An 18,177-nucleotide genomic window follows, 5' to 3' on the forward strand; every position below is an offset into this window, starting at 1 on the left:
CTGACGGATATTTGACAACAGGTGTGGCAAATGTTTTAAGTGTCATTGCCAACTTTCTATGTAAAGATACAAAAATGTGAGCCAGTCACACCTCAGTCACTTACTGGCTGTGTGAATGGGACCAGTTACTTAAACACTCTCCAGTCTTGTTTCTTTATCTGTAAAATGATAAGTAAAATGATAGTTATCTGTCTCACATTCCCCATAAATAAGTAAAAAAAAAAAGATGAGCATAAAAACGCATGTAGGTTCCCTACATTTTAGTATATTATGAATTAAAGTTTCACAATAAGCTATTTAACTATCAAAAATATGATGGTTTAAGATTGTCTTCTCATCTATTCACTTCTTATTGTTGTTAGTCGCCATCAAGTCGGCTGTTACTCATGGTGACCGTACATAGAACAAAACATGGCCCGGTGCTATGCCATTTTCATGATCATTGTATGTTTGAGTCCATTGTTGTTTGTTCACCGTACATCAACAGTCCCTTTCACTAAACTAATACAACGTCTCTTACCTTAGTAAACTCCTGAATTCCTCCATGGTGCAGGATATCTGGGTAACCAAACTGAAAGGAAAAGCCAAACACATAAAATTCTTTCATTTTTTTTTAGGTTCTAGGCTTATAACTGCTTTGATAAAACAACTTTGAAAATGTCAGCCCCAATGAAGTTTTATAGAAGTTGAGATTTTTGTGCTTTTAATATCCATAGACTAAATTTATCCATAAGTGAAACAAGAAAATGAAGCATATGATTAATGCATAATGACCAAAGGAGACATAGAGGCAATATCGTGACCAAGAGGTGGTTCCATCAAGAAACAGTGAAAAAGCCCACATTAAAAGTGCCTCACTACTATCCTAGGTCAGACAGCATTTATATCAGCAGCTAAGGCAAAAATAAAAGAGCTCTTGATTGAAATGAGATGGTCCAATTCAACTTTGACCATATAAATTTAACACTGAAAATGAAATTTTATCTGGTTCAACACTAAAAAGGAGTGGTATTATAATTCTGAACAAATGTTAAGAACAAGAAAGCCATATACAGTGAAATCTGTGAAAGCCAGAACTCAGCGGGACTGCCTTGCTTTTCCAGGTCTCTCGAGTTTTCCGCCTTTGACAGGGTGCAGTGTTACCACTTTTCTATTGCTCGTTTCAATGGAAAATATTTGAGTTTTCCTTCTCTGACAGGTTTCCGCCTTACACAGGTTCCAGCTTTTACAGGTTTTGCTGTATATGAGAAAGAGCCTGTATACTGTATTCCCCCCAGTGTGGCCTAATGAGAGAAAAGTAGGACTGATGGCCTGATGTGTCTTTATATAGTAAGCAGAAAGATGAGATGGGGTTTTGGAAGCTTTAGCCCTATACTAGGTGCTACTAACCGTGTCACTTCATCTCTCAATTTGTTCATCATGAAAGAGGTATTATGTCATTCTCTGTCAACAGCTGTGGCTGTTGGGATTCAGGGAGAGCACAGCAGTGCTTGCTATTCAAAAACTCTTTGCAGGCCCCATGTAACTTGCAGGCTGATCTCATTTATCCTATTTATTCCATTCATTTATTTTATCAGAGCTAGGTGTGAAAGCGGTACCTCCTGGAAATGTGTACAGTGTATAAAGGCCGGCCTTCCATTGCATTCTTTCTTTCTTTTGCCTGAATTCAATAAACACCTTCTGGGTGCTCACCATGCACTAGAACCTATGCAGTTTTGAGAACAGAGCCCCTGTCCTGAGAGATGCATACTGCTAGTAGGTATGCTGAAGATACCCACTCATCAGAAGTGCCTATCATCATTGCCACACAGTCATTTTACTCTCAAATTTTAGTTAGGTAGGATTTGTCATCTTTTCATTGTTTTATACAATAGTTTTATTCTCAAAAATTTATATAATTTAACTAGGGGAATGCCTATTTAAAAAATATTCTTGTGATATACTCCTTTTGAAAAATAGATGTTTAAGTTTGTTTGCAATGTAGTCATGTGAAATACACAGAGCTACAAAATACTTGTCTTATTCATGTGAAAAACTGCTTTAAAGTATGCATGATAATGGTAGGAGGCATGTACTAGGTATTGCTTCTAAAATTGATTTTAATTCCAATAATGGCAACAACCCAAACCCCCACAAGAATAGCCTGAGTTTTAGTCAGCTGTAAGCTAACACTATTCATGGAAGCTAAATGTGTTACTCTATTCCTGGATGCAGAAATGATACATAAGCTTGTCCAGCATGCTTGTCACCCCTTCTAGAGTTACAGCTCCATTTACACAGCCAACATCATCATGCTGAGTTTGTGTCTCCTCGTGGGAAATATTCATATTTTGCCAGTAAGAAAGCAGAATTTGCTTTAAAAAAAAAAAAATTGTCCACAGTTCATTTTCATTATATGAGATAGTGAACTCCTAAGGCCTAGTGCAGTTCCTGGCACATACAAGGTGCTTATTAATGCCCTGCAGTTGTTGAATGAATGAATGAGAAGGCTTTATCTGCAGACGATCCTGTACTAAGCACTATGTAATCCAGGAAATGAACCTTTAAGGGGGATGATGAATCTAGATGTTTGTGCAAAAGCTGTTGAGTGACCTAAAGAATCACTAACTTAGGAAGTGATTAAGAGCATGGACTCAGTGCACAGGCTGCCCACCCTCCTTTTCCTGTGGACCTGGGACGATTTCTTTTACCTCTCTGTACCCAGTTTTCTCATCTATAAAAGCGGGTACATATTACTTTCCTCACAGCTTGTTGAGAAGATTAAACTAGCATATATAAAATGCCTAGAACATATTGCGAACGGTAATAAATGTTAGTTGTTATGCTGATGATCGTTCTTGTTAATACCTTTATTATTTATTTTACACACAGAAAAAAAATAGAGCCTGGTGAAATATGTTAAGTAAAGAGCTAGGCTACAAAATTTAGTGCCGGCTGTACTTGCGTATGGCATCCGCCATGAGTTAGAGTCAATTCATAACAACCAGTTATTTTTATTTATTTATTTATTTTGGTTTATTTCTCAAGTGACTCTCTACTCAAACACACTGCAAGGGCTTGTTGACTTTTCTCACCATCTTTACACGAAGCTCCACTTTCTGTCTTCTTCACGTTGTGAAAACTCTGAGTATAAGAAACGGGTCTCCAAAATTAAAAAAAAAAAAAGAAAAGAAACGGGCCTCCATCTCTTGAAGCGTACCATCTAAGCTTTCACACTCGGCTTAGGGCACACTGTCTTACCTAATTAGCTGAGAAATGAGTCCAATTTTGGATGTGGTGAGCAATTTTAGACTAATTTTCTTAAGTTCCCAATGAGACATTCATAGCACATTAGCATCAGGCATTACTTTTATTGATGTTATTGCCATAGTACGAGTGATTAATCATAGAAAATAAAGTTGAACGACCTAGCAGAAGCATGGCGCTGGAAGGCACATTCTGATTGGCCGCACACCACAGCCAATCAGAAACCAGACCCACATCCCCTGGGCTGCAGCCCACCTACCTTTCAAGTCAGAGAACAATGGTTGTCTCTGTCACTTGCACTTGTCAGTCAAGCCCTTTTGATAGTGGTGTTTTCTTTCCAGGTTTTAGTACAGGGATTTGTATCTACTTTATATTGGGCACACCGTTAAGCAATTTATATGCTTTTTCTCATTTAATCCTTAAAACAACCCTGTGACACCTATTCCCATTTTATAGAGAGGAAAGTAAGGCTCAGCTGGGTAACTGGCCCAAAGACACAGAGCTAAGAAAAAGGTGAAGCAGGGATTCAGATTCATTCTGCCTGATTTAATACTGGCTTTACTCTCACAACTTCACTCATCCCTGTCAGCATCTGATTGATGAACCTTTCTAGATCCTATATCAGAAAAGCAGAGGCAGCATTTTGTGAGTGAAGTTAATTTGTTGGCTTTCCTTTTTAGTTGTGGCATTCCTTTCTAGTTGTGACTGAATCATTTGCAGGAACAAAGGCTACCTTTACTTTTTCTTTTTTATATAAAATCATAAAGCAGCCTTTATGACAAGCACAACAAATCTGTCATTTTCCCTTTAAGTCTTAGATGTATTTAGAAGTGAATGGCTTCTGCTTTTTGCCAACTTTGCAATAAAAACCCTACTCACAGCTGCATTTCCAATCAGCCAACTTGTTTTACTTGCCATGTGTTGTCACACTTAAAATAAAGCTGAGTGATTTGATTGTGTGCGTGCATGTGTGTGTGTTCCTCCAGTATAGTTCGGAAACTTTATGAGCCTCTTTGAGCAAAGTACCTTGACTAACAGTAAGTTCCAAGAAAGGCTGGATATTATAGAATGTTCTTAGAATACTTTGTTGCTTCATAATTAGCTTAAAATTTCAGATTTCACCTCTTTTCAAGAAAAGAAAAAATTATTTAAACCAAGGGTAGAGAATGTCATTTTCTCCTTCGTCTGACACTATATGAGAGAAAAAGAACCCATGTTCACTATAAGAATAGCTTTCTGATAGTGAGATATAAGCAGTGATTTTAAAACATCAAAAGATGGCAGATTTAGTTCTGCTCCCACCCAATACTCTAATATGAAATATAAGATTTTTGAAAGAGCAGAATCTGACTAGGAGAAAAATAAAAGGAAAATAGATAAGAGCAACCAACTTTAGAAATTACAAAGAAGATGGTGAAAAATGAATTTAACTTAAAAAGCAGAGGGAAAAGCTGTGAATGAGCCTGATTTACACCTTAAACTCCCAAAAGGCTTAGGAACTGGTAAACTCAGGAACTTCTGGAAGTGAGAGTAGTGGTAGAGCTAGAGCTAAGACAGGAATATTAGTTGAAAGATTATTGAAAAGGAATTGGTTCCTCAGATGCCATCCCTATTCAGCACAGCTAACTATCCCTACCCCACTCAAGGAGTAGAAACCTAGAGCTTTATTCCCTAGAAAGCATGAAGTAAAGGGCCTCTGAACCGGAAGAACAGAGCTGAGTCCAGCAGTACTGTTCTAAAAGTAGAGATAAGGAAAAGTTTACATACTGAATGTTAAGACTGCCAACCTTCTTTCCCCAGTAAGCTCACAGAATCTAGGAAGCCTGGCTTAACATACTCCCAGTGGAAGACAAAATCAAGTCCATATTACTCAAAGAAACAACCTGGTCTGAACTATATAGTGAAACCCACAGTCTACCACCCCCAACTGGATGCACCAAGCTGCCAAGTAGCTTTGTAGTGCCGCAAACTTATATATGAGCAGACAGTCAAGAAAATGACAGATGCCTGAGGAAAGAGTCTTATAAGTAAGACTATAACCAAAACAAAGAAGGAAAAAAAAAAAGAGGAAATGGCACATTCAGGAAGAAGAAAACTTCAAAAATAAAAAATATTATTAATGTCATTAAAAAAAAAAAAACCTAAAAGATATTACACAAAGAACAGCTACAGTGGAGCAGAGAGCTCTTGATGTTAAGAATATTGCAGAAACGATGTGAAAAAGGTTGAAGTGGCAAATGTTTTTGTTATATATTTTCCATAATAAAAAAAAAGAATATGGCAGAAATGGAAAAACTCAGTAAAAATATTGGAAAATAAAACTGATGAAAAATTCTGGAAATTCAAACAAACAAACAGGAATTAGAGAATAGATAAAATTATATGTGAGTCCAAATGATACATGTCATGGATTAAATGTGTGTCAACTTGGCTAGGCCATGATTCCCAGTATTGTGTGATTGTCCACCATTTCGTCATCTGATGTGATTTTCCCGTGTGTTGTAAATCCTATCTCTATGATGTTAATGAGGTGAGATTAGGGGTAGTTATATTAATGAAGCAGGACTCAATCTACAGGATTAGATTATATTTTAAGCCAATCTCTTTTGAGATATAAAAGCGAGAAGTGAGCAGAGAGACATGGGGACCTCATACCACCAAGAAAACAGCACCAGGAGCAGAGCATGTTCCTTTGGACCCAAGGTTACTGTGCAGAGAAGCTCCTAGTCTGGGGGAAGATTGATGACAAAGATCTTTCTCCAGAGCCAACAGAGAGAGAAAGCCTCCCCCTGGACCTGACACCCTGAATTTGGACTTCTACCCTACTAGACTATGAGAAAATAAGCTTCTGTTTGTTGAAGCCATCCACTTGTAGTATTTCTGTTACGACTGTACTAAATAAGACAATACAACACCCAAATAATACGTGTTACAGAAAGAGGAGAGAAAAGCGTCAAAGAAATAATCTCATAAGATTTCCCAGAATTGACTGATACGAGTTTCCAAATTGGGGAATGCACAACCAACAGATGAAAATAGTCTCGTACCAAGGCCCGTTAGCATGAGATCGCAGAACAGTGGGACAAAGACAGTCTTACTGGCTTTCAGAAGGGGTTGGGAAAGAGTTTTTATATGACATATCAGAATAATACAAATAATAATCAAATAATCAGAATGGCATCAGATTTTCCAAGAGCAACACTGGAAGCTAGACAGCAATGGAAAAGTGTCTTCAATATTCTGAAGGAAAATGATTCCTAACCTAGAATTCTCTACCCAGAGAAGTTATCAATAAGTGTCAAGGTAGCAAAACTCATTTTCAGATATGTGAGGTCTCAAAAAACTTTCCTTTCATGCATTCTTCCTCAGAAAGCTACTGGAGAATAAAAAAAAAAAAACCTGTTGCCATCAAGTCAATTCTGACTCATAGCAACCTTGTAGGACAGAGTAGAACTGCCCCGTAGAGTTTCCAAGAACCACCTGGTAGATTTGTACTGCCGACCTTTCGGTTAGCAACCATAGCACTTAACACTACACCACCAGGGTTTCCACTGGAAAATATGCACCACCAAAAATGAGAAATAAATCCCGAAAGAGGGAGAACTAAGAATCAGGATACTAGGGGCTCCAAGGATGCAAGTGAAGAGAACCTCTAGAATGATAATGAAGGAGGCTTCTAAAATCTATGCAACAAGCTTAGAAAACAACCCATCCAGACAGTGGGAAGGCTCTGATAGAATTCCTAACATGGTTTAACATATTTAGAGATTTACATAACCTGGAATATGTGAAGAGTTGAATTAATAATAAACAAAGAAAATTAAGCAGACAAACAAACAAAAAAAATCAAGACCATAAATAACTACAGGGAAAAATATATTCTACAGAAAAGAAAAAGTAATCATGGCCTGCAACGTGGTTTGTCTGCAAATACTATTTAGAGAGTCATACTAAGTAAATACCAATTATTAATCTTACCAAAATTATGATGAAACTCTATTGAGAGAATAAAAAAAGGGAGATAAAAAATGTACATGTATGTGGTGGGGGTGTAGATGTGTAAGAGAATTAAATCCTCATTTTCCATAATAGAAAGTAAATAAAATAAAGTAAATAGAGCATGACTAAAAGTGAAAATAATTAAGTAGTAATCGTTATATGTTATTTAGCAATATGGAAGTAAATGCTAAAAGAAACAGTCAGAAGATTGGAGAGTAGTTGCATCTGGGAAAGCAAGAAATGGGGGACTGCTCTTGTAGGACTTTTGACTCTTTAAATTGTATGCATGTATCATTTTGGTGTACATAAAGAGGAAATTTTAGTTCTTTTCAGCCAGGGCCAAGCAGTGGGCATCTCCTAGGACAATTGGCACAAGTGCTGCAAGACCCAGGCAAAAGAAAGCCCTACCACAAGAAGTGGAAGTTTGAGCTGAAAGGCCTCGCTAAGATTGACCCCCGCCACATATGCAAAAGACCCTTTTAAAGTGTTAAAAAGCAAAGATGTCCCTTTGAGGAAGAAGGTGTGCCTCACCCAAGCCATGGTGTTTTCAATCATGTCATATGCTTTCGAAAGCTGGACAATGAATAAGGAAGACTGAAGAAGAATTGATGCATTTGAGTTATTGTTTTGGCGAAGAATACTGAATATATCGTGGACTGCCAGAAGAACAAAGGCATCTGTCTTAGAAGAATGCTCCTTAGATGCAAGAATGGTGAGACCTCATCTCATGTACTTTGGATATGCTATTAAGAGGGACCAGTCCCTGAAGAAGGACATCATGCTTGGTAAAGTAGAGGGTCAGCGAAAAAGAGGAAGAATCTCCATGAGATGGAATGACGTAGTGGCTGCAACAGTGGACTCAAATATAACGACTATTGTCAGGATGGTGCAGGACCAGGCAGTGTTTCATTCTGTTGTACATAGCGTCGCTATGAGTCAGAGCCAACTCAACAGCACTTAACAACAACAATAACACATACACACAGTTCTTGTGAAAGGAGGCCCTGAGGCTGGATGTGGAGAGCTTTTCCTTGGGCTTTGAGTGTTGTACCTGTGAAACGAGGATCACCAATGTTGTCCACCATGTGTCCAGAAACGAGCTGGTCACGCTGGAACCCTGGTAAAGAACTGTATCTTGCTCACTGACAACACATCATACCGGCAGTGGTATGAATCTTGATATGCACTGCCCCTGGGCAGCAAGAAGGGGACCAAACTGATTCCTGAGGAGGAAGAGATTTTAAATAAAAAGCTATTGAAGAAAATTCAGAAAAAAATATGAGGAAAGGAAAAAGAATGCCAAGATCAGCAGTTTTTTGGAGGTGCAGTTCCAGCAGGGCAAGCTTCTTGGGAGTATTGCTTTGAGGCCAGACCAGTGTGGCCAAGTAGATGGCTATGTGCTAAAGAGCAAGGAGCTGGGGTTCTATCTGAGGAAAAGCAAAGCCCGGAAAGGCAGATAAATCCTCCTCCCTCCCATCTTAGCTCATGTATTAAAGGTGTTTATTTAAAAAAAAAAAAAAAAAAAAAGACTTTTAAAAGGAATATAGCTAAGTAGTTTCCTTTTAGGGTTAAGAACATACAGCTGTGAGCAGCATGAAAAAAAATCAAGTGCTATAATGTTATGCAGTGGGCACTTGAGGTTTGGGATAAAATTTCCAGGGACATAGTCATTCATGGATTGTAAAAGAGATGGAGACACAAAGGACAATGATGAGTCCTGGAAAAGTTTGTGAGTGACTCAAAAAATGCGGCTCTGGCAACTACAAAAACACAGACATTGAAGGTAGAAGTGTAGAGTTTGAATTAAAATTATTTTGTGAAATGTGAGTGGGGAAAAAGGCAGTATTTTGAACTTAATAGATGTCATATCACATGGGATTTTGCTTTATTGGTCTTTCTCTTTTGTCAGGCTTTCAGTCCTATTATGTTTGGCCAGTTAAAATGAGATTTCAAGGAGTTGTTACTGATTTTTTTTTTCTTTCTTTTTCAGAACTTAATAACTTTTTGTTACCCTTCCTTTCTAAGTCACACTCTTTTTTTTTAACAAAGGAAATAAGTTTTATTGAAATTCTGTTATCTAAATATTTACAACAAATTTGTGACATAATAATACATGTGCTTCTTTATTAACACATAAGTAGAAAGATCTAAGGGCAAGTGTAATAACTATTATTATTTTTTAATATTTTATTGTGTTTAAGGTGAGAGTTTACATAGCAGATTAGATTTCCATATAACAAGTTCTACACAAATTATTCAGTGATATTGGTTACATTTTTTACAATGTGTCATTCTCATTCATTCCGTTCTGGTTGTAGCATTTCTAAGTCATACTCTTAATCTATTTGGTGTACCCCTCTCCCCTCTCCCCCATATGACGTGTTTGTGTGGCCTTCCAAGTAAAAGTCCATCACAGAAAAAACTATTTCATGCCTAATGACCTCCTGAGACTTCACCAGCCCTACCTCTCTTTTTTCTGGGGTTTTATGACCAGCACGCAGAGCAGAGGTTCCTGGCTCATAGTGGATGTTCAGTAAATATTTGTTAAATGAGTAAATGATTCTGTGGGGAGCTCTAAGCTAATTCAAAGCACTAGGGGTGAGTGATAGTGAATTCTCATTCAAAGGGTCACAAGCACAGGAGCACCGAGAGGTGAAGCAAGTCATTGAGTAAAATCAGCCCTGTGAGGACTGTAGCAAATGAGAGATGGAAGAAGACTCCATCTAAAGGGCGGAGTGGGAAAGTGAGCCCAATGTTGTTGGATAATAGTAATAACAACAGTAATAAACAATTATTTTATATGCATTCTGTATGCACTGGCCCAATCAAATTACATGTAATAATTCACATCATCCTTACAACAAAATCTGCATGAGGTAAACACACTTATTACTTACTCCTCATTGCCATTTTGCAGAAGAGGACATTAAGGTACCTAGGCTCAAGGGGTACCTGTAGTATTTTTTTTTTTTTTGTAAGATGAAAGTTTACAGCTTAAATTAGTCTCTCATACAAAAATTTTGTACACATATTGTCATGTGACACCAGTTGCAATCCCTACAATATGGTAGCACCCTCCCCCTTTCCACCCTGGGTTTACCTTGTCCATCCAACCAGCTCCTCTCCCTTTCTACCTTCTCATCCCGCCTCTGGACAGGAGCTACCCGTTTGATCTCACGTATCTACTTGAACTAAGAAGCACAGTCCTCATGGGTATTATTTTATGTTTTATAGTCCAGTCTAATCTTTGTCTGAAGAGTGGTCTTTGGGAATGATTTTAGTTCTTGGTTAACAGAGCATCTGGGGGCCCTGGCTTCAGGGGCTCTTCCAGTCTCAGTCAGACCATTAAGTCTGGTCTTTTTATGTGAATTTGAGTTCTGTTCCACACTTTTCTCCCACTCCATCAGGGACTCTCTGTTGTGTCCCTTGTCAGGGTGGTCACTGGTGGTAGCTGGGCAGAATTTGGACCCAAGCAGAATTTGGGTAGATGCAGAATTTGGACCCAAGCACTCTGGCTGCTGAGTCCAGGCTCTTAACTACTGCACCATACTATTAAAAATAAAATAAAATAAATTTGTTAAGTATATACAACATAAAATTTGCCATTTTAACCATTTTCAAGTGTACAATTCATTGTCATCGATCACACTCACATTATTGTACAACTATCACCACTATTTGTTTCCAAAACTTTTTCATCACCACAAACAAATGGCTGTACCCCTTCCCCTAGCTGGTGGTAACCACGAATCACCTTTCTACCTCTATGCATTTGTCTCTTGTAGGTATTTCATGTAAATGGGATTCACCTTTTTGAGTCTAGCTTATTTTACTTCACATAATATTTTTAAAACTCATCCATGTCATAACATGTATTAGAATTTCATTCCTTTTTATGGCAAAATAATATTCCACTGTATGTATATGCCACATTTTGTTTATCCATTCATTGCCTTTCTGATTTTTTAGGAGAAGCTAGATATCTGTATGAAACCTTGTTGTTATTGTTGTAAGTTGCCATTGAGTCAGCTCCAATCCATGACAATGCCATGTACAACAGAACAAAACAATGCCCAGTCCTATACCACCTCCACTGTCACTGGTATACTCAACTCCACTATTGTGGCCACTGTTTTGGGTGCCTTCCAACCAGGGGGACTCATCTTCCAGCACTATATCGCATAGTATTTGTTATGATACATAGGGTTTTCAATGGCTAATTTTCAGAAGTAGATCACGAGATCATTCTTCCTAGTCTGTCTTAGTCCGGAAGATCCACTGAAACCTGTCTGCCATAATTGACCCTGCTGGTATTAGAAATATTGGTGACATAGCTTCCAACATCATAGCAACACGCAAGCCACCCAACCTGACAGATAGGTGGTGGATATGAAATCTACCAGTTTTTAAATGTTGGCAACTAATTCAATAGTTTTAAAGCATTACAAGCCAAGCAAAGCATGCTTGGTTTGTGACTGCTTCCCGGGTAGCAGAGAATTAAAACATGGTGCTGGCTGGCATGTGCAAACCGTGACTGAGCCTCTGCAACAGGCACTGCCACAATTAAGCTCATGGTAGTTACAGAGTTAGGAGCTGATTCAGAATCGAATCCACCTCTGGGTTCAATTTCATCACTCCAGTGGGCATGAGCTGTCTGTACTTGGTAAAAGGAGAAAGAGCAGAATCTGGTAAATAGAATGGCTGCCATATACATTTGTAGACCATAAGAAGTTTCAAACCGCTCTGCAAAGCTCTGTGGGTTTTTCAGGAGGTCACAGTGCTGTTTTCCTCTGTTACAAAGATGACAGAGGTGGATTTGATGTATTTTGTTGCCTCTACTGTTGTTTTCTTTCACAGACCATTTCAGTGGATCATGGATTTTTTAAAAAGCCAAAGGAAACATTGAGAGCTATGTGGTGGTTACTTTAGCTTGGCAAATATTGTGTGGATACACTGGCAGGTGCTAGAAAAATTATACTTGCTGGTAATAACAAAGTTTTTATTTTTGTGCCCTCGGTCCAAAACACTTTGCAGTTTTGAAATATGACGTGAGTAAAAATGCTAGATGTTTATATTTCGCCAGAGGGATTATATCAAATCATTAAGTGCAGGTTTCATTTATGAATTAATTGTAGCTAATAGAATGTTTTGCATACTTTACTAGCAGCTAAGAATAATGATTCAATGAAGTCCCGTTGACATTTCCTGTAGACCAGTTTAGACAGTGGGTAAAGTGTTGGTATGTGTGTTTGCTTTTTCTTCACATGTTGTGTTGAGATATTAAACCATCTGTTCTTATGCATAAACATTTTCCTGGGATTCACAGGGGATTATGGGATATGATGTGGTTCTATGATTATTATAGGGTTATCAGGCTGTTTATAATAAAATCTTACTTGAGGGGCCTTTTAGTGATCTTAAAAAGGAAATCATTCCAGGCTTCAGGTTGGCAAAACATCTCCCCACAGAGGCAAATTGTTTTTTTACAAATGTTGGTCTTTTAAGTATCAAGTGCCTAAATTAAATGTAAACTTTCTAGGGCAAGATGATATTTTTATACCCTTATGAGCTATAATTTATTTTTACAGTCAATTCTAAGTAGATTCTTCTCTCTATTTGCTCTTCATTCTCATCAAATGGAAATATTTCTATGAAAGGCTGTAAAGCCCAAAGCTGACCGCCATACAGGATAATCGTTTTACCTGTGAAGTCGATGAAAGTTAGATGTGCATGTTTAGAATTTGAGCATGTATCAAAATATAATTAAGTAAACCTGCTCCCATCCAGTCAATTCCGACTCACAGTGACCCTGGAGAACAGAGTAGAACTGCCCCATAGGATTTCCAAGGAGCAGCTGGCAGATTCAAATTGCTGACCTTTTAGTTAGCAGATGTAGCTCTTAACCACTGCGCCACCAGGGCTCCGTATAATTAAGTAGCAACAAAATATTTATTATTGTCAATAAAATTAAATGGTCACATTTGAGAACTTTTCAAAGATTTCTAGGTATGAATTTGTGAGCAGAATTTATGGATTTATAGTGTATTTAGCAAAAAAAATTCCTTCTGGGAGAAAAAAAAAGGAATTTAAATCAGTGATTTCTATCCATTTTCCTATCCAGTACACTTGAGGAAATGTGCACAGTCCCATCAACAGTGGTGTCTCATCACTGGAAGGAAGTGAAGGAAAGGGTAGGAGAAAGGACCACTTGTCAATACCTAACTGATTTTAACTCTTTCCTATTAGGTTACCCAGCTTTCACCTCCCCACTTGAGAATCGCTGACTAAAATGGTTTAAACCTGATGGGCAACTTTTGTCATTATGCTTTCTCTGGTTACAAATTTTAAATGACTTTGCTTTAGTTTTTAAGTTTATCAGTACTTTAACACAAACGTAATTTTAGATCAAGAGGATATAGTGTGCATGTTTTCTAATTTGCTGATCATCTTTGCTTTACATACAAACTGTACTTGCATTAGCAGTTGTTAGAAAATGGGGAAATATACAGTAGTGATTGATCCATGGATATCAAGATGTCGCTATTCTGTCTTCATTATTACAGCGCCATCCAGTAGAAAACCAGGGGACCCCCTTGTCATTTCAGATATCAAGAAAGGCAGTGTGGCACACAGGTAAGGAAAATGGATTACCTGGTCCATTCCAAGGCATCTCTTAAATAAAGCAGCAATGACCCCCTTCTGTACCCAAAGAAGACCTTGCTAATGGATCACTGGATTCTCAATATCAGGCTCTAGGCAGCCCCTATTAATTGATGAGATTTGACATACCTTATAGCAATGGCTGCTAAGGTGTTTCCTCTCATGTCAATTTATTTCTGTACCCAGTGCAGACAATTCATAGCCGATAGTGTTTTTTAGGGTTTTTCATGAGTTCAGCAAAAGCTCTCCTTCACTGATCATCCTTTAATCTTCTTTTATTTTCTAGCTTAAAAAAATGAAATTGGTCTTAATTATGAGAGGTGCTCACATAGAGAAAATAGCCTCTGGAAGAGTTTTGCTCGATGCTGAGCATGTCCTCCCGGGGAAAACCAGATCCTTGAGCCTTAAGCTCATGTCCATGTTTCCTGTTTGGTCTCAGTCCACTGAAACTTAGCCTATCTGGATTAAAGAAAAGGTTCACTGGACACTAACTTCTTATCCTCCACTCTCCAAATCCCATCACAATCAGAAGTTCTCAAACTTTTTATTTCACAGATCAAAAGTATTTTTAAATGATGGGGTGGGTACTGCTATAAGATTGTTAACTTTCTTTTAATTTTTCAAATAAGAACACTTTTTTAAAAAACATCCCATCTATGATCACAATCATTTCATTAAAGAAACAATATTTAACATTAAACCTGTTGCCATTGAGTCAATTCCGACTCACAGCTACCCTATAGGGTTTCCAAGGAGCAGCTGGTGGATCAAACTGCCAGCCTTTGGGTTAGCAGCCTGAGCTCTTAACCACTGCAGCACCAGGGATCCACAGTATTTAACTTTATAATAATAGAAAGGATATTGTATGAATTAAAGTATAGGCTAAGTACTGTGAAAGAGAGACTCTTAAGTACAATGGTTCAAATAAGAGAGAAGTTTGTTTCTCATATAACAGTTGGAAGGTAGACAGGCAATCCAGACTTGGGGAGCAGCCCTGCCATCTGCACCTGTATCTGCTGGCTGTGATCATTGCAGTTGTCTAACCAGAGGGGATGGGAGGGGGCAGGCAGGGAGAGTCCAGGGCAAGCATCTTAAAGGGATGACCCAGAAGTTGTATGTATCGCTTCCTAGTTCCAGTGCCAAACTTAGTCACCTGTTCACAACTGTCAGCCATGGAGGCTGGGACCTGTACACTGTGACCCTGAGCCCATGCGTGTACCCATCTAAACCTTGGGTGGGTTTTCTACTAAAAGAAGGAAGAGGAGAGTGGATGCTGCGAAACAAGCAGTAGTTCCTGTCACAGACCTAATGTTTAAAGGATAGTTCTTCCCAAAACATTACAGTTGTTAACCTTTCTTACAAGTAGACTTGTGTGTTTATATATACGTTGTTATTGTCAGATGCCATCGAGTTTATTTCGACTCAGAGTAGAACTGCCCCATACATTTTTCAAGACTAATCTTTATGGAATCAGATCACCAGGTCTTACTCCACCAGAGCTGCTGGGTGGGTTCAAACCGCCAACCTTTTGGTTAGCAGCCAAAACGCTTAACTGTTGTTCTGCCAGGGCTCCTTTAAACACATATAAAATTAAACCAAACTCATTGCCGTCAAGTTGATTCCAACTTACACCAACCCGATAGAACAGAGCAGAGCTGCCCCATAGGGCTTCCAAGGAATGGCTGGTGGAGCCAAGCTCTTAACCACTGCACCACCAGGGCCTTCTTAAATACACATAGTCATGCACAAACACATATATACTTCAGTCTCCTTATTTTTCTCTTTTCACGGGTAGATGTTGAAAACTTTCAACAGGCCTGCATGGCTCATGATCAGTATTAGAGTCTCTAAGGCCACTTCCTAGATAGGTAGCACCGGATTCATCTGTACCCTTCCTCCCTGCCCCAGGCACAGGTACAGGTGGAAATGGCAGAGACTCCAAGCCTCAGGCCTCCACTCTTTCCATCCTGCCTTGCCTCGCCGCACTCCCTCATCCGCCTTCTGGCATCTGGACTGCTAAGGATCAAAAGCAATGCAATGAGCAGGAGCATTAGGATACTGGGTCTCTGCAGACTCCAGCCCATTACCTCCCTTCCTAGGAACCTTAGGCTCCCTGAGTGAAGCGTATATCAATGTCCTGATTTAATTGAAGAAAGGATAAGAAAAAGATTTTTCATACTCTGAAATTTAATGCCACAGCAGTCATCCAAATAAAACTAGACAAAAGGCGGACAGGAGTGTTCATAAAGTGCAATTTAAGAGCAGTTGAGGAACCTCTTTTCTCCTGGAGACTATCACAATGCTGCATTATGTTACTGCCTCCTAAAATGGCCAGATGAAGTGCTCATTATTAGTCATGTGTTGCTATGCATTTACTAACAGAACTGGAACTCTGGAACTCGGGGATAAATTACTTGCAATAGATAACATCCGGCTGGACAACTGTTCCATGGAAGACGCAGTTCAGATCCTCCAGCAGTGTGAAGACCTGGTGAAGCTCAAAATCCGCAAAGATGAAGATAATTCAGGTATTGATAGCATCCTTAGTTAAAACTGATCCTTTTAACTGCCCATCTGTCACAAAAGATATTAGATCTTGATGTTTTACATACAACAGCTGGTTAGTGACATTGCAGCAATGTTTTACATAGTTAAAAGGGTCTTTAAATTGAGAGTCGAGTAATGAATTTTAAGTAATGGTGCTTTTAAATAATATAATTAAGGTATCTTCATTATATAAACATTATTATAACTATTAAAATATTTTTTGAAGATGAGAACTAAATCATCATCTAATATCACCCAAATACAATGGAACTAGTAATTTTCTAGTCTTTGTTGGTATTTATTATTGCATAATTGTAAGCAAAGCAAATGTTACATTTTTACTTAACTTTATATTATAAATATTTCACCATGTTGTAAGGCCTTAATATCTGTAATTTTTTATAGACTGCCTATAATTTATTTACTATTTTCTCCTCTTAGATCGTTAGAATGCTTCCATTTTTAAGAAATTATTTTAGGTAGTACTACCATGGATATTTTTATGCATCTTTTCTTCTGGTTTAGAGTTATTGTCTTAGGAAAAATTCCTAGAAGTAGGATTGCTTAGTCAGAATAAAAAGGAAATTTTTTTTATTTTCTTGTGACGTGTTGCTTTCTAAAAGGGTTGTATCTTTTAGTGCTTCCCCTAGTGTGTGACTATGATGGCACAGTGCTTTTGAACTTTTGTAGGCCTCAGAATTACCTGAAGGTTTGTTAAAACACAGATCCTGGACATTATGATATTTTTACACAAATAATGCATGCCTTCTACGTTTGTTTGCTGACCATGCCCTCCTCCTCCCCCACCTTTAGGTATTTTTGTAACTGAGCGCAAGTTCTTGTCCTTTCGTATTAGCCGATGGAAATAAAACAGTGCCTACACCACCAGCTGCAAGGGAAACAGAAAGTGGAAATTTATTGTTTGCACAAACAAGGAGCAGCTGGGGCCTAGCAGCCAAAAGACCATGAGCTCCCTGCCCCAGGGGAGCTTGGAGTTTTTATGTCCTCAAGTCCCCAGGGGGCAGGGATTGGCACCCAAAATCCAAAACTCCTGAGCCCTCCCATACCCAAATTAGGAGATCTGAGTGCTGAGGCATGCTGCAAAGGAAGGGACTTTTCACTTTGTAAATGGGCTTGGACACCACGGTGTGTTGGAAAATATCTTCCTCTCTGTTCAAGTCAGGGGTCAAGTTCAGGGCCACAGTTCCTCAGGTCTTGGTTTGCGCATGCGCAGGATTCTGGCACCAAATTCAAACAGCAGTTGGGGGCCACAGCTTGGCAGGCTTGGGCCAAACCACACTTAAAAACTGTGGCTTGGCAGGCTGCAATTGAAAGGGGAGAACCGTGGAGTGGGGAAAGTCTCTGAGGCATCTTCATTTTCATAAGTGTGCTATGTAAATTTTTTTACATCAACATGTTAAAAAAATTGGCATAGATGCATTTATGAAAATACCTCGCCAGGGAAGGGCGTGGTTGGCACACAAAAAGGCGTGTGTTATTTGCTTAAAAATACGGTACTCAAAGGGGGAGCTGCAATTCTGCATTTCTAGCCAACTTGCAGATGCTGCTGCTGCTGCTGTGGTCCAAGAACAATTCTCTGTGTAGTGGAAGCCCTTTTCTATGCGTGTGGTTAAGTGTTGATAGTTAACTAAAAAATTCTGTTAATTGAAAAATTCTGGTAATGTGGGGAATTATAGGAAGTGATGTATGTCCATAGCATAAACA

General features: G+C 38.7%; 1 protein-coding gene across 1 annotated transcript in view; it reads left to right on the forward strand.

Moving 5' to 3' along the window:
* GRIP1 (glutamate receptor interacting protein 1) overlaps positions 1-18,177 on the forward strand; it is a 793,654-nt gene that overhangs the window by 702,380 nt on the left and 73,097 nt on the right. The window contains exons 15-16 of the mRNA XM_010598620.3: positions 13,809-13,878; positions 16,288-16,433. Coding sequence (XP_010596922.3) covers positions 13,809-13,878; positions 16,288-16,433 — 216 coding nt within the window. The remainder of the gene's footprint in view (positions 1-13,808; positions 13,879-16,287; positions 16,434-18,177) is intronic.

The sequence above is a fragment of the Loxodonta africana genome, chromosome 4, assembly GCF_030014295.1.
Source record: "Loxodonta africana isolate mLoxAfr1 chromosome 4, mLoxAfr1.hap2, whole genome shotgun sequence".
Lineage (NCBI taxonomy): Eukaryota > Metazoa > Chordata > Mammalia > Proboscidea > Elephantidae > Loxodonta > Loxodonta africana.